The sequence below is a fragment of the Carassius auratus genome, chromosome 2 (genome assembly GCF_003368295.1).
Source record: "Carassius auratus strain Wakin chromosome 2, ASM336829v1, whole genome shotgun sequence".
Taxonomy (NCBI): Eukaryota; Metazoa; Chordata; class Actinopteri; order Cypriniformes; family Cyprinidae; genus Carassius; species Carassius auratus.
The window spans coordinates 4898824-4920322 of record NC_039244.1 but is presented as its reverse complement, the minus strand read 5'-3'; the positions used below and the strand labels follow the sequence as shown (position 1 = coordinate 4920322).

Sequence of the window (21499 nt, the reverse complement as noted above, 5' to 3'; positions counted from 1 at the left end):
TTTTATAATAAATTACATAAATTGGATTAAAGGCTGATGAAATATATACATTTATACACACACACATACATTACATACATTTTTTGTCTATATATCTATATAAAAAAAGGCTCCGTATATATGACCCAAAGTAACTAGTAACTAACTACTTGAGTAGATTTTTTATCCGATACTCTTTTACTCTTACTCAAGTAACTATTCAAGACTAGTACTTTTACTTTTACTTGAGTAAATATTTCTAGAATTACTTTTACTTTTACTTGAGTAAAGTTTTTGGGTACTCTACCCACCTCTGCATATGTTCTTGGAATCTTGAAACTTCTTTTTTAATATAGCCTACTGTATATTTTGTAATTAAAATTTTTTTGTAGACATATGTTTATGGAATGTAAATAAATATGGTAAATCAACATCAACAAAAAAGCAATTGATATCTACACTCAAATGAATTTATTGTCCTTAATTTAATTGAGTTTTTTTTAATGAAAAACTAAATTTATTCAGTTCATTCTAAATAAATCTGTTTATTTGGGTCAAAACAATTTAGTTGGTTTAGGTACATTAGCTTAACTTTATTACATTTCTAAAAATAAATAGTCTTAAGTGAGATCGTTTTTTTATCAACTTACTGTAGTTTATTTAATAATCTTACTGTATGTTTACGAATCAGTTGTTTTAATTATTATATACAATGTATATAACAAAGTAATAAGAAAAGACTACACAGCAAAAAATCCAGTGTTGTTTATAATTGTTTTTATAGGGATAATTTATCAGAGTTGAAAAGTGTTGATTCTGGTGTTGATCTGAATGGCATTAACACTTGCAGTGTAAATCAGTGGTGATCAGTGGGGAATCAGAGTCAGAGTAATTACAGTTATTTTAGTATAACTGCATTGTTCTACAAATAATCTCTGACTGTTTAAGTGAGCAGCAATCAGTATTTGTTTAGTTTTTTAAACCTGGACCTTTAACGCACAGCTTTGGATGGTCAGAGGAATTTACATGAAATATATTGTGGTAACTCTCATGCAAAGTAATAAGCAGCAGGGATAAATCAACAAATAATCAAGCAAGAAGCGTTTTGCTGAACTACCAGCATATGACTATGAACTAATAAGAATTCGCTCATCATACTGAATATGTGTTTGATGTGCGCACGCTTCATCTGCAATAGTAGATAAATTAACTTACAATTAATTTGCTGCAATTTCACTTTAATTTAATGTTAACATTTGTGGGGTGAGAATTGAAGCTTCTGACGAGCAGCAAGCTGGATTTTCTTTAACATTAACAACATCCTAAATTGCATTTTTCTTGACCAATAGTTTTCGTCGAGCATCTCAGAAATTCATATTTGGTTACTTGTTATTTATTGTGAGCACTAAATGTTTGTTGTTATTTTCCTAAATCGCCCACCACCTCCGAAACCTACTCATTTTGATTGGGACAGTGACATGTTATCTGTCAAGCTGCAGTTGCATCTCCTGCTCCAGGGAGGAAGAAGACCAAGATCAGTCCAACAGAGGCTGTTGACAGACTTGTGCATTTCCATAAGGTGAAACTAACAATACTGGTGCAATGTCCTTAGGATTCAACATGTCTGCACATTTTTCTAGACACTGGCTTAATGTGTCTAAATGTTCCTTTTGGATTCTCTAAATAATTGCATGTGTTCACCTGCAATATATTGACTTACAGCTCTCGATGTCCATGAACAACTGTGTTCTAAAGAAGTCAGTCAATCACATAGCTTGGTTAGGCTGAGGGTGTATCAGCAAATTTAATTAAAAAAAAATTAATAGACGCAATTTGTGGGGGGTGGTGAGGAATTTCATTTACTGACATATTACTTTCACTGTAATACACAAAGCATGATATCAACTGTTTCTTGTCTTCAACCCGTCCTACATGGAAACCATGGTGTCAAAAGCCAACAGCTTGAAGTTCTACAGTCCTTTTGATCTGCAATCAAGTGTTTATATGGGTCAGATGATGGTGAATATATTGTACCTTCTTTTGTGTTTGTGTAATTGTTACATCTATGTTAAAAATTTCAAACTGATACAGCATGTTGACTTTTAAAAAAAAAAAACAACGCACAGGTATTTTTAATTTTCTTAATCAGGGTTTGTACGAACAATATATTTGTGCGCAAAAACAAGCCTCATTGTGTTAACATATCACCTAGTGTAGCTTCAACACTAGTTGTATGTGAGGGGGAGGGAAAACACTAATGGTGTTAACGGTGAACACAGTGTTGTTTTTACTGTGCAAGTGTATAAAAAAAGTAACACTTTTTAAAGTGTTAGTTTAACTCTATGTTTAATGTTGACATATATAAATGAAAAAAATAAATGACTCATGTAGTTTTAACTCAAATGAATCAAGCAAACTTCCATTTTGAATATATTTGGTAGATTTACAAAAAAATATTTCTGATCATTTTTATATCATCATATTCATATTTTTATAATAAGTAGAGTTAGATAAAGAAGACTTTGGACCTGTATTTGAAGAAACTTAAATGTGAACTTATATGAACAGTCACACTTGCTCTCACAATAGGGGCTAGTTTCCTGTGGTAGACAATGTGGTTGGAGAAAGCAACTAGCTCCTCCTCTTTCTTTTCTAAGCTGCTTTTGTGACTTGGTGGGCAGCAGTTCTGTTAGTTGTTCAGGTAATGGTAACAGGACTGGTTTTTAAGCATAGACTAGAGTTTGACATTTGCTCAAATTAATAAAAAAGACAGTATTCGCATATTTACATATTTTATGTCATATATTTCAAGGTGAGTGGCACTGCGTGGACAGTTTTAATAAGGTGATATGAAACAAAGTATTCTCTAATATATATGGTATAACCACAGCAGAACAGGCTGTTTATTGCAATGGCTTTTGGTGATCTGATCATGATCTTCACCGCAGTGCTGATCTCCAACAGAGGTATGAAAATCATTCTCTTCACAGGAACAGCATGACTAGTGCATAACTAGATAAACTAGATAATGTCTGTTATCATTTTAATAAATATCACCATTAATATGTGTGTCTGCTAATCATTGCTGTGATTAAAATGGGAGGTTACTACATGACTTATATCCCAGGATTCTTATTTTTTAAATATAAATTACTGTTGAAATACTGTTGAAATATTTAACCTTTATCACACAGTTTTTATTATTTATTTCATCCATTGGTGATTCAGGTTTATTTTTAAGAACTAAAAAGAGATCATAGAACTTGTTCTATAGCACTACACTCGCTTACTTTACCCTAATTTTATAGCAAACAGCTAGATTAAAAACCTTGATGTAAGTGGGTGAGCACAAAATGTGAAATATATAATTTTTTTATTCAGTTTTGTTTTTCATCATATCTAATTATTTTTGCAACAAAAATATAGAATTTGTATGCCAATATTACATTTTTGTGTACTTTACTTGTTGAATAATTGGACACTACCTTACCCATCTTTTGCATTATTTTATTCTCTGTTTCTAGCATCCGTGTGCAAAGCTGAAAATGCCGTCTCTGTGCAGACAGGAAGTTCTGTTCAACTGGACATACAGCCTGATAAACTACTACCTTTTAATACACTGGTCTGGATGAATCATGAATCTGAAAATATTGTGACATTCATTAAGAAAACTATAGAGACCGAGATTATCAACGGTGCGGTTTTCAATGAGTCAACATTCTCTCTAACACTGAAGAACATACAAAAGACAGACAGTGGACTCTACACAGCAAAAATATTTGGATCTAACAATATAAATGTGGCTAAATACAGAGTATCTGTTATAGGTGAGTCTGAGTTGCATTTTGAACCACATAAAAAAAAAAAAATCAATAAAGGGTATGTGCTTCAAAAAATTCTAGGGTCTGTCATATTTGATGCATTCTCATGCAGCAGTTTTCATGAATATGTTTCAGATCCAGTGGATTCTCCTGTTCTTAACTGGAACATCATCATGATCACTGTTAACTCATGTATTATGAATGTCTCATGCAGTGGGCATGATCGTACGATCAGAGAAATCTACCACAGCAACAACTGCACCCATAAGGAAAATATATCATCTGAAATACAGACTCTAACCCTGTATTGTAAAGAGGACATAGTTGTTTGTAACTATAGCAACCCAGTCAGCTGGAAGAATGACACAATACAGATTAAACATCTCTGTAAATTTTATCAAAGTAAAGTGACCCACAAACCCAATGCAAAGCATATAAATGCATTTTAAATGCATTTTCTAGTCTTGCATTTTTTATTTATTAGCCTTTTATCCTCGATGCCTCTTAAGTGTTCTAACGACTAGCTGTTAATGTAATTTCTTTTGTTTCAGATGAGAATCAACAGACAACAGGAGACAACAACAGTTATTTTCCTCTCCATTGGCTCATAGTCATTGTTATAAGTGCTTCATTGTTGATTTTAGTTGCAACCACTTTAATATACAGCTCTTACAAGAAAAATGACAAAGGTATGTTTAGCTTTTATCTCAAATATTTAACACAATTATCAAGCACTTATATGCTTAGATTTATAGGATTCAGAATGGTTGTGTGATATGATAGACCAGTTACAATTTTACTTGCACTTATTTTAATCTCTGAATACACAAAGGTGAAGCAGTCACATACTGAATGCACAAATAAATACAATATGAAAAGCTTTCACACAACAACATCAGATCTAGAACTCTACACAACACTTACATTATAGTTGACTGTATGGAAGTATATGGAGATTTATGTAAATACTGTATTATATGGTGCCTCATAGTAGAGAAACCAAGGATCTATGGTAATAGTAACTGACAGGAGATTCTTTAAAATTATACTATTCTAAATCTCTTAGGTGTCCCTCAGAATGATTCTACAATCTATGCACAAGTTCAGGTAAGCTTCAAAGTACTACTTCACCATGACATCGTTATTATTATTTGTTATTGGAATATTGCAGTGTTTATTATATATGATTTATCCACGCACATCATTCATTTGTTCAAATGTATGTGTCCTCATAACACTAATTAAATCAAAATGAACTTCCTCTCTCCTTGCATCAGCATCTCTAAGCTGATGACGTGGCACTGGTGTTCCAGCAGTTCATCACTCAACAGTGATTGCAACAATAGCAAACAGTAATCCAATTAATTCCTGACGGAGAATACCAAGTCTCGCCTTATATTATTTTCTCATTCAAGAAGCCATTTCACTATGATATATACATATCACAATATAGACGAAAATATAACTGCAACTTCCATTCATGTCGATTTGAATCCTTTTGTGCCGCCATGACATATTATAATTGCTCTTAATTCAAGAATATTCACGAGTCATGTGATGGACATTTCGGAGTTTGTGTGGCCAGTAGCTCAGGGGTGGTTTGAGCCCTAGAAGGAACGTGAAATGAGTCATCATCATAATTATACATGTAATAATTTTATTGGAAAACAATTCTGATAAAACCATTCACCATATATCTACTTCATTTTACACCAGAGGAGACCAAACTTTTCAGTATAAAGGGCCAAAAATCTAACTTAGTTGACGGCTGAGGCCCAAAAGTAAATTTTATATTATGAAAAATCAGTTTATTCTCAAAAATTGAATGCAAAAATAGAAAAAAGTAGTCTTAAGACACAATGGCATATTACCCTCTGTTAATATGGCATGGAATGCAAATCAGAGGTCATCATGGGCCAACTTTGGTCTGTAGAATCTGATTTGGGCATCTCTCTCTCTTTTTTTTTTTTTTTTTTTTGGCAATTTATTGCAATCATATACTTTGTGTAGTTAATCAAAGCAATGAGTTTTTCAGAACACACACTATATGGCCAAATTCATATGGACAGCCAACACTACACGTATAAAATAATGCATACACTATACTATTAAAGAATACTGCCCTACATGTTGTGGAAACATGACTGTATGTATCATACTGTATGCACAACAGCATAAGTCAGCTTTTCAGTTCAGTTCAGGTCTGGCCATCAAGTTTTTCCAGCCCAAACACAATAAACCATTTCTATGTTAGGCCTTGCTTTGTGCACAAGGCCACTTTCATGCTGAATTTGAAAAGGGCCACAAATGTTGCTCACAATTCCCTTGACTAGAGTAACATTGGAAGCCTTTTTATTAAAAACTTGTCTTCACTGGCAGAAGCAGTCTAAACACTATCTACCTTGTAAATTTAAATGTGCATAATATTAAGTAGTATAGAAGGATTTGTATGACTTATTATTGTAATTGGATTGTTGTTCCATAGCCAAAGAGCAAAGTACAGAGACCCCTTGAGATGTTGGAAAAATCAGCAAATCCTCAAACTGTGTATGGATTTACACAAGAACACAGACACCCTCACAATACCAGTCAGACAATGTCCAGTTCTGAGGTAAGAAAGAGACAATAACATCCATCTGGAAGAATTTTCTGTTTTAAAAATAGTTTAACTATATATATATTCAGACTAAAATAATTTCCTAATTTGACTTCCATGATTGTCTGGTTATGTTCATTGCATTGTTAATATGGCTTAACAATTCACAGATACCAGTGGAGACGCAAAAAAACAATCACCCCAGAACCACCTACAGTACAATTGGACCCCCAAAAACATCACTTTACACTGAAACAGACCAAACAGTTTATTCAGTAGTGTGTAAATCCTCAAATGGTAAAATGCCTGTGTATTAACAAAGCTGGTTAATGTGAAATTTGGCTGAGTATATACTGTATTTGTGAATATATCTCAAATATTTCAATAGGACATTCTTGTACATTTGTCACACATTATGTAAAAGCATACAAAGTCATGTAAAGTGTAAATTAGTGTTAATTGGGTAGACTCAAACGCTATCCCTGAGGTGGTACCCTTACGGTCTAATATTGTTTTTAATTGAATTGGTGCAATTTTCACACAAGCAAGTGGTAATTTTAAAACTAATTTAGGATAAGTTCACTTCCAGAATAAAAATTTCCTGATCATTATAGTTTTTGAGGAAAACATTCCAGGATTTTTTCTCTTTATAATGGATTTCAATTGAAACCAAAGGGCTGAAAGGGCTGAAGGAAAAAAATTCAGTTTAAGTGCAGCTTCAAAAAGGCTCTACACAATCCTAGCCGATGAATAAGGGTCTTATTTAGCAAAACTATCGGTCATTTTCTTAAAACAACAAACATTTATATACTTTTTAAACAAATTCTAGACGTGCACTAGCTCGACTTCACTCATAACGTAATCACGTAGGAAAGGTCACACGTAACATAGGGTGGAAGCACCCAGTTTTTACAAAGTTAAAATGCAAAGAAAGTCAATGGCCTTTAGAAGGAAAAAAATTATAAACTGAAGTTGGAGGAGAAGATGAGATGGAATTTTACGCCCTACCCTACCTTTCTGAACTGCAGTACACAGACTTAGAGCTAACCACACTTGACCTTTCCAACAGAATTGCACAATGCATGAAGACACGCAGGCAGCAGAACTAGAGCACAACCAGCATTTTTATGATTAAAAAGTATATAAAGGTTTATTGTTTTAAGAAAATTACCAATCGTTTTGCTAGATAAGACCCTTATTCCTCAGCTGGGATTGTGTAAAGCCCTTTGAAGCTGAAAGGAAACTGCAATGTGGACCTTCATCTGTTTGGTAACTGCTGAGGTCCACTATATGAACAAAAATTCAGGGATTCTTTCCTCAAAAAACCTTAATTTCTTTTTGAACGAAGAACAAAAGACATGAACATCTTGACTGACACGGGATGATTAAATTATCAGAAAAAGTGAAATTTGAAAGTTAACTAATCCTTTAATCTTTAAACTTTGGTTTCCTGAGATAAGGGAATGACTGTTGCATGTGCTGCCGTGCTGTAAGGCTGCACTTGAATCGTTGACTGTCACTTCAGTCTAAATAGAGGTATAGAGGTTGGCTCCTTTCCTTTGGGCAGGCTGAAGTACCATGTGTTTATACAGCTACACAAACATGAACAAATCAGACTCCATTATAAGAGTAAACAGGAGTTTCCCCATAAGTGTGTCAATGCAATGCTTGTTCCTTTATCTCAGAGAACCGAGGTTCAATCAGGACCACTTCCGTCAAGTATATTTATTACAGTTATATTGCATACAGTTAGTGTTTGCGGTATGGTTATGCTCTGGGCAACACTCCATATGCCTGTCCATGCAGCCATGCTTGGACAGAGCGGGGAAAGCAGCAAGACAATCCCCCAACACAACTGCTGCAATTTGAATGGTCAGTGATGGGAAATGTTGACTTAATACTATATTAATGGGGGAAGCATCACCCCAAGTGTGCTTCTGATGCTGCGTGTAGCCGAAATCAACCCCACACTCACACAGCTAATGAAAACAACATCTGCCATGGCCTGCTCGAATTAACGCAATGCTGAATTTACATTAGTTACCAGTGATTTTATGTTAGTTATGCAAGTTAGGTAATGTAAGTGCATTTAATGAACGGTGTCATGATTCTGCCCTCGTGTCCTTGATTTTCCCTAGTCTTGAGGCAGGATCATGGCAGACCCGTGTTTTGTGTACAAGCACATGGCCTTGTCTTTGGGCCATGTGCTTGTGTTGTCTCGTTCCCTTGCCCTGCCCCCCTTGTTATCCTAGTCTTGTTGTGATTGCCTATCTGTGCCACCTGTCGTGTCTTAATTGTTCCCCTATTTAGATCTCCTAGTGTGCTCTGTCTTTTGTTGGTTCATTTGTGATTTGTGATTGTTCCACGTCTGAGATTGTTCCACATATGCGTTTCTTCCCGTCAGCCTCCCAAGATATCGTGTCCTTGTAACCCCTCCAAGAAGTCTTTGTACTACCGTGAGTGTTTGTTAGTAGTTAGTGTTCAGAGTCTTTGTTTACCTTTTTATTGTGTTTTGTAGAATATTTAGTGTCTTCCCTAGTCATTGTTTTCCCCCTCGTGGGTTTTGTTTTCCCCTTTTTGTATAAATAAACCCTGTGTTTGTTACATCCTGTCTGCATCCGAGTTCTTTCTCAACCCCTCCACATAACAGGTAGCCTATATTACTGTAACATATTTAATTCACCATTGATTGCACTGCATTAATTGCATTGTTTGCTAATGAATTAACTGACTGTAAAATTAAAGAAGATCATACTGTTGTTTCGGTGATTTAAACTAATGAAAGCATGAGATCAGGTTTCGAAAGTTTGACTAGCCAGCGGTTTTACTAGCAGAAGTGTGATTTCGGATTTTTGCAATCAGAGTTTTGAAAATGTACAACTTTCATGTAAAAATAGTAGGCTGCAAAAAGTAAAAAAAAAAAAGTATAGTGACTTACAAGTAGTAACATGTACCTTTTATGTTAGATGGTGTAGGCTATTTACAGAAAGGGTATCACTGAAACAACAGTTTTATACCTTTTTCTTCTGAGTGTGTATAGTAGATTTTTCATTCGAAGGGATGGAAGGGGTTACTTTCTCAAACAAGACCTTGTTGAATGCTGAGTTCTGTACTTCATTTTTGTTTTATCATGTGTATATCATTTATTTAGTTGATCATGCTTTGCACATTCCTTAAGTTTCCATCTGGAATATCCATGAGTGTTGTGAAAGTTAAGTCCACCATTAAATGGTTTCCTTAACAGCAGTGTTCTGACTTTTGCCACTTTAATTTTACATTTTTGCATTTAAACAGCTCATAATATTAATTTTATTGATGGAGTATAAATGAAGATAATCTATCAAGATGTGGTATCACGTTGCTATAACATATATATACAAATTACTTATAAATCATACAACAGAACTGGCATAGCTCTGATTTCAAACAGCTGATAGAGAAAACACACACATATACTTGATTACTGAAAGATAATCAGGAATAAATAACTTAAATGAAAACTAGCCCTGACTATTTACTACTTTACCCATTTTAAAATTGTCAATTACCAAACACATTCAAATTATAATTATACAATCAAACACACCTGATTCTAGGTCATTAGCTCATTAGTAGAGACATGGATATGAACAGATGCTCTTTTAACTGTTTCTATGGGCTGATATAGGTAAGCCATCCGCCATATTGGAATAGCAAAAAGTAGGGATGCACCGATCCGATACTGTGCATATACTATTTGTGTTATTGTCAAACACCTAAAAAGATATTAAACATTATAAAGCCCCATACAATTTCATGCACTATATTCCAAGTCTTCTGAACCTGCAGGTGATGAATATTTAAAGGCAGGGTAGGTGAATCAAAAACGTTTTTAACTAAGATAACCTAGTATAAATATTGTGAACAACAAATAGCCTACATAATATAAAATATATGTAAAGGTCAAAGGGGTTTCCATGGTTAAAAGGTTAATTGTAGCAAATATATACATTTTATAAACAAAGGCCTGAATAAAATACAATTTCTTATTGTATTCTCTCCTCAGTATCCAGAGACCATGTGTTCGTGGGGCTCGGTTAAACTAGACATAGAAACTAAAACACTACCACACTAGTAGATTAGTCTGGATGAATGATAAAACAAGAAATGTAGTCAGGTTTCAAAATCAAAATGGAAAAAAAAATCGAATGACTGAACTCACGCTGCGATCGATTATGTCAAAGAAAGAGTGTAACAGAAGTCATTGAGAACAATTTTTTTTATATCCTGGGACATCCTACTATACATTTGTTGTGTTACATCTGAGGATAAAACTGATTATGTGTCATGTGTAACTGTATTATTGTAGTATCCAATGATTTCCTTCCTCAATTTCACAAGCAATTAAAAAAAAAATGTATACAGTGAATAAAATATGAAATTGTATTTATTGTCAAATGTACTCCAATAATCCCTTATCAGAAAAATGATTTTTACAGTGAGGTATTCAACTTCAAACAAAAAAAAAAAAACATTTTCTCTATGCATTTCATTGGGCTGAAGTCCTGAGACAAGAGGAAGTGGAAGGTAATGGACACAAACACAGTCTACTGCACAGTAGGAAAACACCAAAAACCTACAACTTCCCCTGCAACAGACCATACAATTTATTCAGTGGTGTACAAACAACGAAACAAAAAAACATTTGCCATCACTTCCGATGACTCTTAAAATGTAACTGTGGCTATTTGTCATGTATGGGAAAGCTGTCACAAGGCCTTATCACAAAATGGAATCCTTTGTTACACCTCACATGTTTTGTATTCCTTGTGCTTTACTTTACTGGTGCGCTTTAGATGGACTTTGCATTTTGCCCTGATCTGTTCCTGTTTCTTGTGCCATGTTTGTAGTTCCTTTATAACAGTCTCCATCATGTTACAGATAAGTGATATTCTCTGCAATATCTTTATATATGGTTAAATGGTTTATATGCTGTTCTGATATTCAGCCAAAGTTGTTTGTCCAATTTGTTTGTATTTTCTCTGCAATTAGTTTTCAAACATCCACATCCAAACTGTCTTAACATTGTGTGAATTCTTAATTTGATTTTATTATACAGAATGCATATAGCTTCTAAAAAATAACCCCAAAGTGAGCAATATCAGCTGAAGTGAAAAATAGTCTGACAACTGTCTGCCCCGCATTAAAATCAGCAGATGGGTGTAATATTGACACCTCTCATGATATATTTAACAAGTAGGCCTATACATTTCAATTCAAACAGGTATGAAGTCAGACAAGCTAATGCAATATACTTCTACCATTCTCATAAATGCAGTGGCCAAATCAGAAGTCTTTTCATTGTATTTTTATTGAAAACCACTATATGACATTAGATCTTATTTCGAGCCATTTGTTTCTCATACAGTAATAATGATAATAAAAAAATACATTAATTCATATCTTTTTTAAATTGTGCTTTTGTTAATTCTTGGTTTAGTCTTGGAGCTATATTTACCAGAGAAAGTGCTGATGAAGCTTACGAATTGGCCTATAGGATACACTTATACACAAATTAAGAATTTGTTCCCTTGCAGATTTATTCTCTTATTTTAGTTAAATCGTGCTCACAAATTAAGAATATGTAGCCACTAATAGATTTGTTCCCTTGTGTTGATTTAATAATAAAAGGGGGGGGGGTGTAATATAACCAATCATAAATCATGACTTATTTTACAAAATTAAAAGAGGTTTAACATAAAAAAAATAAAAAAATAAAGACATTGTGGGACTAGTTCAAGTCAGGGACTGAAATCAGCAAGTCAGATATACTGTTAAATGTATACATTTAGCAGATCAACACTTTTATCCAAAGCAACTTACAGTACATTCAGTTTATAATATATTTTCTTTTTTTTATCTAGCACGTGTTCCCTGGGAATTGAGCCCACAGCATTTTGCACTGCTAACACAATGCTCTACCACTGAGCCACAGGAACACTTGTTTATAAAAAATAAAAAAAAAAGCATCACACATGCTGCCTTCGGAGGCAGCATGCCAAGGCAGGAAGGTGTCAAGGCACGTCTAAATCCAAATTCTACTTTACTCTCCGGAGGTACATTCGAATTTTGAAGTCGGCATAGATGTATCTTTTTCTGCCTTTAACCCACAATCCTGTGCGCTCCATTCTATGACTGTTGTGCTATATATGTAAATGTATATTTCTGACTAACTTTGGAACTTTTGATGTTATTTCTAGAGAGAAAACAGTATTATAGTATTATTTGTTTAGTTATCACCAAAACTCATTTTTTATTTTGTTGTAGATCATTAAACCGTTATGCTGCTTCAGAAGTCTGTCTCTTTTACGAGGTGCCTTTGTACCTAAACACTGCCTGCAAAGTTCCTCTTCAGGAACTCGAGCTGCGTCGAGAACATTTGGGGAACGCTTCCAGCATGACATCTCTGAATAACGTGTGCAATCAGTCCAATTGATGGGCGAGACATCATAGGCCGGTGACGTCGGAGATCAGGAAGCATAAAAGCACGAGCGTTGAAGCTGTTTGTGAGTCTTATTTAGTGTCATTTGTCCACTGATAAACTCCATTGTCAAGCTTAAATCAAAAGAAGTTTTGGGCGAGAGGAGGCAGCGTTCAGGCTGTGTTTTCCCTGCCAAAAAAAAAAAAAGGTTAGGGACCACACGCAGCTCGTGTGTTGTCTGCTTGAGAGTGAAGCACGCATTGTCAGCTCTCGAGGGAGTTGACGGCTGTGATGCGAGTATTTTGCTTCACTCTCATAAGGTTTTCTTTGAGGAGGGAGCCTTCATTGGTGTTTCTCGCAGTGCCAGCCCCGCTTTCACAGAGGAGGAATGGTGGTTATTCTCGCGGGTTTGCTTTCGGATCCGCTGGAAGAAATGTAGACGGGCAAGTCCTTATCTTCTTCCTAAACCACCAGATTCAATGCCCGCTCTCGGGGGTTTGGGACCCCGCGTTTGCAGTACATTCTCCCCTATGACAGGGTGTAACACGCTGAGGAGATTGATGTGGAAGCAGTTGATGAGCTCGCCAGTTGCACAATCATCAGTTGCACAAGCACCAGTTACACAAGCATATTATGCCTAATATAATAAGCAGCATTAATGAGGAGTGGCTTATTGTGCTTTTCTTGCTGTTAAGCGCTCCACTCTCACTGGGCATGCTCCGAGGAGTGTGTCTGTGCACGCAATCTTGTTGTTGCGGTCTCGCTGCTGCTGAGGCACGGCGGTGACTGCGAAAATCGCATATGACCTGGTGAACGGGTTGGAGACAGCTCGTCCTATCTCCACCCGTGTTCACTAGATCTAGAGCTGGTTCTCGAGGTTTGGTAGCCCACGCTGTGGTTTCTTCCTCTGAGGCAGAGCTCGCTGCTGCTGCATGCTCTCTCGCTGGGCATGCTCCGAGGAGTGTGCCCGTGCATACGTTCTTGCTGTTGCGCTGCTGCTGAGGCACGGCGGCGACCACGGGAATCGCACATGATCTGGCGAACGGGTTGGAGATGACTCGTCCTATCTTCACCCGTGTTCACTAGATCTAGAGCTCGTTTCCGAGGTGAGTTTTTCTACACCAGACTGTGTTGACTCATCTGGGTGTTACATGCTACATGTAATTCTGAGGAATAAAATGACATATTTATCTGACTATGTGAAGTTAGATGTACCGGGGCTCTAGGGATGTAATTTCTTGTGTGAGAACACATGTTCACCTCTCTTCCTCTGAGGAGGTTAAACGGTCAGGGGCTGCTGGGGGGAGCAGTCCCAACTGTGTTCCAGCCCCCGTGCCGGGGTTGTCACTTTTGTACTCCGCAGACGCTACAGTCAGAGTGTTCTAATGAGGGGTTCTAATGAGAAGCGGTTCTGTGGACCATCATTTCCACTGGATAGCCTTCACCATAACGTCCTGACACCTAAGGTCTAGGACGTTTTGAGAGCCAGCTCCCTCTGGGGAAGACTAGTGTACACTGCATTACACAGTGTCCTTTTACACAGGTGGTGTGTCTTTTCTTGGATTTGTGCTTTTTGAACAGTTCAGTCAGGGGACTTAAATTCAGCTCGCTTGCACAGGCCAAGTCCGAGGACTGGTGTGTCACGATCTATCAAAAAGATGCACTTATCTCCATCCTTCTTCATCGGAATTTCCTGAGGTTTACTTTTGAGGGCAAAAGCCTACCAATACAGATCTTCCACTGACCTTGCACTCTCACCCCACACTTTCACGACTCAACCACACTGATGATTGGTTGATATGAGCTCAATCAGAGCAGATGACAGTTCGGCATCGAGGTGTCGTTCTCGCTCACATGAAAGAGCTGGGGTTAAGACTTAACGCCAAGAAAAGTGTTCTTTCTCCAGTACAGAGAACCACTTATCTGGGCATGGTGTGGGATTCAACCAAGATGCAGGCACGTATGTCACCTGCTTGGATCTAGTCAATCCTCATTGCAGTTGCGAGAGTGAGAGAAGGCCGGTCACTCACTGTCAACCAAAGAGTCCAAAACCAAAGCGTTGAAACCAAAAGACTGACTCTCCCCGGTCAATTGGTGATCTCTTAAACAGCATCCAAGGCACGAACACAGGTGTTTCCAGTAGACTGGAAATTTAGGTGATTAATGGGCTAAGATGCCAACCGCAATTCACAGAATCAACAGCAGGTGTCGTCACATTGAACATACATGTTTTCTATCATATAATTTAAGATTTATTCATATATAAATATCGGAATGGACTACTTCTACAATAACTCTGTTTTTATGAGGCTTGAAAATACTGATTATCTAGAATGGATAAAAAAAAACATATACATTTGTGTTGTAAAGACAGACAAAAGTCTTTTAGGTTTGGAATGACATGAGGGCAGGTAAATGTGACCAATCACGGAAAGTCGGTTCAGGGGCATTTTTAGTTATTCACAGATTCTGAAAGTGTAGTCTCCAAGGTTTCCAACGATGTGTAACACATGGAAATTTGATAATATTTGGAGAAGTTGTGGCCATTTGAAGGTAGGGACTCAAAAAAGCTCAAAAGGGTGAAAAATGGCCTCTAAACATTGTGCAGTTCTCAGGACTTTTTGAACATGATTCTGTGATAACCGATGAGCTATGAGCTAGTTAATAACAATAGGTAGATATGGGAAGGTCTAAACATGGACTAAACATGAGATAACGAGTACGTGTTCTTAGAATGAACACAAAAGGACAAACTTTGATGTTTATGAAAACTCACCCCATAAGAAACAGAAAAGTATTCTTGCAGATCTCGATGCCTCCAATGAAATAAGTCGTCCGGGCACACTTTCTCTTTGTCGGGGTCTTCTTTGTGGGTGTAACCATCTCCGAAGTTTGCACTGTGCGTCTGTTTGCCTCTAGTTGGAGTTGGATTCCCATGCTAAACATGGACAAAGTTTCAAAAATTAAGTTGTACGTTTGAAGGAGTATTTTTGTTCCCAAAATACTCCTTCCGGTTTGTCACAAGTTTCGGAAAGTTTTTTTCGAGTATGGCTCTGTGTGACGTTAGATGGAGCGGAATTTCCTTATATGGGTCCTAAGGCACTTCTGCCGGAAGAGCGCGCGCTCCCGTATAGCGAGGCAGAGCACAGACATTTCACTGATCAGAGCGAGAGCGTTGCGAAATGTCACAAAAGGAGTGTGTTTTTGGTTGCCAGGGCAAGACAACCCTGCACAGATTACCAAAAAAAAAAAACAGCATTAAGGGACCAGTGGATGGAGTTTATTTTTACAGAGCATCAACGGAATTGTGCAAGTGTTTTTGTTTGTTCCCTGCATTTCGAAGATGCTTGTTCACAAGGCCCAGTTTGACGACGGATTTGCGTATCGTTTATTTCTTAAGGATGATGCAATCCCAATGAAAAAGCGTCACGATCGTGTGTTGGAACCGCAGGCGGTGAGTAAAACTGCTTAAAATATCTCTGCCTCCTTGTTAGTGCCTCCCCCCCCATGCTGGAGACCCGGGTTCGAGCCCCGCTCGGAGCGAGTCGTTGCTGCTGCTGCTCTCGTTCAGTTTCAGCCTCTGGATCTGATTCTGGATCATAAATAAACGGCTGAATCTGACTGTTAGCCATGGTTTGTTTTGGATGATGGTTTTTCCCTCACGGTAAAGTCACAGCTTCCAAACGCTCTCAACGCAAACTGGCGCACGTGATTCTTTAGCTCTGCCCACACGTCACGCCTCCAGCCGGTCGTGTTTTTCCGGGAAAAATCGGAACAGACTATCTTTCTCTTATGAATATAATAAAACTAAAGACTTTTTGGAGTTATGAAGGATGCAGTACTACTCTATAGGTACTCAGGATTAACAGGATATTGAGTGAAAACGAGCATTTCACCCCCCCTTTAACTCCAAAGTCAGTTTGAGTTCTGCAAAGAAAAAAGGGACATCAATGGTTTCAATAAAATATGAACATGTAATTACACCGTTGCATTACTGTGGCCAAAGTGCTTACATTTATGTACAGAAACATCCTACATGGAGTTATAAAAAATGTTAATACCTTGGCGAATGTAAAAGGAAATGAAAGTCAAATCAAGTCATTTTCATCTTTTTACTATGTTTCTTTATTTAACATTTCTCAACTGCCCACAAGGCAATAGCACAATGGCAACGCTCTGACGAACCTCTGCTAGAGTTGGATTTTTTGCACCCACATTTGAACCTGACTGTGTTAAACACACCGCACACTCAAGAACATCAAAGCAAATGCTCAGCTTACATTAATGTGTAATATCAGAAAATAAAATTCAGCTAACAATTGTGTGTACATGTGAGTTTCTATGTTTTTTTTCATCAATCAAATCAATAAACCTAAACCAGCAAAGAAGGCAATATAGCAATGTTCTGACATACCTCTGAACCTGACCGTGTTATACACGCAGCATAGAAGAGAAAATAATATTGATTAAAGAAAATCAGCTAATCATCTGTGTTTAGGTCAATGTACAAAGAAGGAAAAAAAATATTCAGCTTATTTGAGTGACAGTATTAAGCCCCTTCCTCTAACATTGACATACAGACAAAGGCAGAAGAAAATACTTTCAGCTGAATTAACATTTATTTTTTTCCTTTTTTTTTTTCATCCACACGGAGACACGTTTCTGTGAATATGCAAAAAAAATTTATCTGATAGTCGTTTTGTCCACACGTATCCGCCGTTTTGCATTTTCGGCTGGAAGGCGAATCCATATATTTTCTGAAACGATGATGTCATCAGCCCACGTCTCGCCCCTAATTACACACCGCTACGTCACGCAACAGCAACAAAAACATGAACAAACACTGAACGATTGTCTTTTTATTAACTAACATTAACACAGATTAATAATGTATTGTTCCATGTTCGTTTGTGTACCACGTGCAAGGTTTATAAGCATAGTCCATGTCTTCTTCTCCGATTTAAGTGTATCTCTGTGGCAGAATTACAGCGCCACATACTGGTCTGGCATGTGTACTACATAGTTTTGTTGTTTCGTGTGGACGCGGATATTTCTTGAGATGAGGAAAAAAAAGATCGGATTGGGGTATGAAGTAACGGGTACTTAAAATGCACTTGAGTAAAGTCATGAGTACTCCCCAAAAATGCTACTCGAGTAAAGTACAGATCCCTCAAAATTGTACTTAAGTAATGTACTCAAGTAAATGTACTCGTTAACGTTACTGTCCGGCTCTGTTTATAACGTTGAGCTCTTTTGTTTCTGTCTTTCATAAAACTTTCTACCTTTCATAAAACTGGGTAAACAATAAAGATAACTTTACATTTTGAATCTTTACTTACCTATAATGTCTTTTGCTCGCTTCTCGCTTCTTTCATGCTGAGAAAATAGCAGCTGCTCGCACTGGACATGTACGATCTTAACATGAAGTGCGTGCTCTCCTTCACATCCACGTTCCCAACCCAGTGCCGCTTGGTTAAAATCCAGACCAATTTTCAACCCAAACTTGGGTTAAAACCATAGACAGTAAAATAAATGGACACAGAGACCCCAGTGGATTCAAGGGAGACAAGTGAAGTCAATTAGAAGCACGCACTTACTGGGGGTTGAGCGAACTGCGCAGACTCAAACTGAGCTTGATCAAGTAGATGTCATGTGAGCAACCTGTCTGACAATTGTAAGTCTCTGCCAAGATAAATCAGAATCATCCACCGAATCTTGCAAAGAAGGCAAGTGTGAACAAGAGCAAATTTTGGTAAGTATTCTGATTAATTATCTCCCTTTACTTTATTCCTCCACGTCTCCCTGATTGCCTCATAGACAGTAAAAGATTGCCTGCGAGCTTCTCCTCCTGTCCATACGGTAATCTCTCTACTGTGCGACAGAGGGTCGCAGGTTATGACGCAATTGTTAGCCTATTTTTTACAACAACTGCTTCTACAGGACCATAACGTAAGATACAAGGTAATGGAGCCTTTATACATTTTCGTGTTTCTTTAGAAATAATTCAATGGACAAATGGAGTCTTTAAACGCCTCAGATGTAAAGTTATTCGCTGGCGAATCCAATTGGCGGCGCCCAGGGGTGCTTCAATAAAATATGAAATCCTGCCTCCCTTGTTAAAACAACCCAATATCCTACGCAGCGGTCTCAAGCCAGCATTTGGGTTAAAAAAAAACAACCCAGTGTTTTTTAGAGTGTAGATAAGCAGAACATCTCTGCTTATTAACTGCCTAAACATGTGCCTAAAAGAAGCACAAATAAAGATATAGGTGCAATCAGAATACAGTGACATCAACTTTGGTTTTGATAAGCAGTTATTTTATGACCCGGAACGCACTGGTGAAACTCATGCATCTAGCAAGAACTTAATACACAAAATAATCATATTGATTCAAGCATTTAACATTTATGAATTAATTAAATGTCAGTAATGAAAAATATGTTTTAATCGAGCTGCTTGGAATTAGGGGACAAGGATCACTAGTGAGATCATGTTTTCATAATTTTAACAAGATGGATGCACCAACAAGTTATTTTTTTGGTCTTGAGAAACAAACGGACAAAGCAGATTAATTCATTCATTGTGGGATGATGATGGAAATGATTTGACAGAGCCTTCTGAAATACGAATGAAGAACTGTTGAATTTTATTCAGCTGTATATGCCTCTGAATATAAAGAAGAAATGAATGTCGTACATCATTTTTTTGAAGGTCTACCACATGTGTCAGCTGAAATAAATGCTGTACTTGAGCAACCATTGTCAATGTCTGAAGTGTAATGTGATGAGTATGTCAAATGGTAAAGCTCCAGGAATTGATGGAATCTCCATAAAATTTTATAAAACGTTTTGGAGCATAATGGGGTCAGATTTTTAGCAGTGTTTAATGGGAGTTTTGTTGAAGAGCAGCTCCCGGTGAGCTGCAGAAGAGCAGTGCTGACGTTGCTACCAAAAAATGGTGACTTAAGAAATATAACAAACTGGAGACCTGTTGCTTTGCTATGGGCTGACTACAAAGCATTATCTAAAACATTGGCAAATAGGTTGAAGGCGGCAATTACATTTTTGATACATAGTGATCAGCCCTATTGTGTTCCAGGCAGATACATTTTTGATAATATATCTTTTATAAGAGATTTACTTCATATTTCTGACTTGTTTGGTTTTAAATTTGGCCTTTTTTTCAATGGATCAAGAGAAGGCTTTTGATTGAGTGGAGCACAAATATTTGTGGAGTACAAAGGAATCTTTTAAATTTTCTTCAGTTTTTTTTTTTTTTTTTTTAAATATGGTTAAAGCTCTTTATGGAGGTATTGAGTGTGTTCTGAAGGTCAGTGGTGGCTTAAGTGGATCTTTTAAGGTATATCGAGGGATAAGACAAGGTTGCTCCTTATTAGGCATTTTGTACACTTTAGCTATTGAACCTTTGTTGAACAGATTTCGTAATCAATTGGTAGGTTTAACAATTGATGAAAATTTTATGCCTGTGTGTATCAGCTTATGCAGATGATATTGTTTTTATTAGAAAATCAAGATGTTAATAAAATATCTTTAGTAGATGAATTTGGCATAATGTCATCTAAAATCAATTGGGAAAAGAGTTCAGGTTTATTAGTAGGAGACTGGAGGGAAGAAAAACCTAAATTTCCAGGTGGTTTAAACTGGACTCATGAAGGTTTTAGATATTTAGGAGTTCATTTAGGGAATGAGATAAAGAATTGGAATTTTAGACGTGGAAGATGGACGTGAAAAAAAAAAAAAAAAAAAGGAAATGGCTCCACTCATGTTTGTCTTACAGAGGTATAGCAAGAATTTAATAGCTTCCGTGTTGTGGCACAAATTAGCAATTTTAAAACCTCCAATCGATTTGCTAATAAAAGTAAAAAGGCTTGTTGATTTTTTTGGGGGGATCAAATGAATTGGATACCGCAGTGTCTTATTTATAAGAGGAGAATTTGGAGGTTAAGGTTTCATTCATTTGGTAAGTAGGAAAGCTGCATTTAGAGTACAGTTTGTGCAAAAGTTTTCGTCAGGAGGCTTTATTAGTTCCTCAGCTTGTCTAGGAGTGTGGGACTAACAAATATATACCCAGGATGGAAAAACCAAGGATAACTCAACAGGTCAAGTTCATGTATTGAAGCACTATATAAAGTAATCTACAAAAACAGAAGCTCAATAAAAACCATACAACACAATATACGGTCTTCACGGCTCTCACTGGGTTACTGAAACACACGTGGAGTTTGCCCACCGCTCACCACACCGACTTCCAGCTAATCAGGAACCTCGGTCCGACAGCTGCCTCCACAGAGTCCCTTAACAGATGGTACGGGAAAAAGATCAACACCCAGCAGATCACGCTATAAACCACACAGTAATCCACACAATCTGCCACAAGCTGCATAGGGAAAAAGAACAACAACCACCCCAAGAGCGCTTCACTGGCTCAATTTATACAACTTTACTAATTGCCACTGATCTGCTTCAGCTGCATGATTCTCACCTAGTCAACCTCAAGATATGGAACACCTGCTGAATAGAGACATGAATCCAGTACCACACCCCAGTCCAGCAGGTGGCAGTAATGCACTATTAAAGTTAGTTGCCAACCGCCAAAAAAAATTGAAAGAAGAAGAATAGAGA

At 37.0% G+C, this 21499-nt stretch overlaps 1 protein-coding gene across 3 annotated transcripts; it reads left to right on the top strand.

Moving 5' to 3' along the window:
* The first annotated feature begins 2662 nt into the window (after positions 1-2662).
* LOC113113564 (CD48 antigen-like) lies at positions 2663-7555 on the top strand. 3 transcript variants are annotated; one of them, XM_026279832.1, is made up of 8 exons: positions 2663-2791; positions 2873-2945; positions 3504-3806; positions 3936-4202; positions 4352-4489; positions 4867-4907; positions 6286-6411; positions 6567-7555. In XM_026279832.1, the coding sequence occupies exons 2-8, from the start codon at positions 2891-2893 to the stop codon at positions 6711-6713; spliced, it is 1077 nt and encodes a 358-aa protein (XP_026135617.1). In that variant the 5' UTR covers positions 2663-2791; positions 2873-2890; the 3' UTR covers positions 6714-7555. The 3 variants fall into 3 exon arrangements, with proteins under 3 accessions (XP_026135617.1, XP_026135612.1, XP_026135626.1); XM_026279827.1 differs by having other exon boundaries at positions 2870-2945; XM_026279841.1 differs by lacking the exon at positions 3936-4202 and having other exon boundaries at positions 2870-2945.
* The last annotated feature ends 13944 nt before the right edge of the window (positions 7556-21499 follow it).

Excerpts from the sequence above, each read along its gene's own strand:
- LOC113113564 (XM_026279832.1), top strand. The coding sequence starts at position 2,891 with ATGGCTTTTGGTGATCTGATCATGATCTTCACCGCAGTGCTGATCTCC. Across the intron at positions 2,946-3,503 it reads AGTGCTGATCTCCAACAGAG|CATCCGTGTGCAAAGCTGAA; the intron begins GTATGAAAATCA and ends CTCTGTTTCTAG. Across the intron at positions 4,908-6,285 it reads CAATCTATGCACAAGTTCAG|CCAAAGAGCAAAGTACAGAG; the intron begins GTAAGCTTCAAA and ends GTTGTTCCATAG.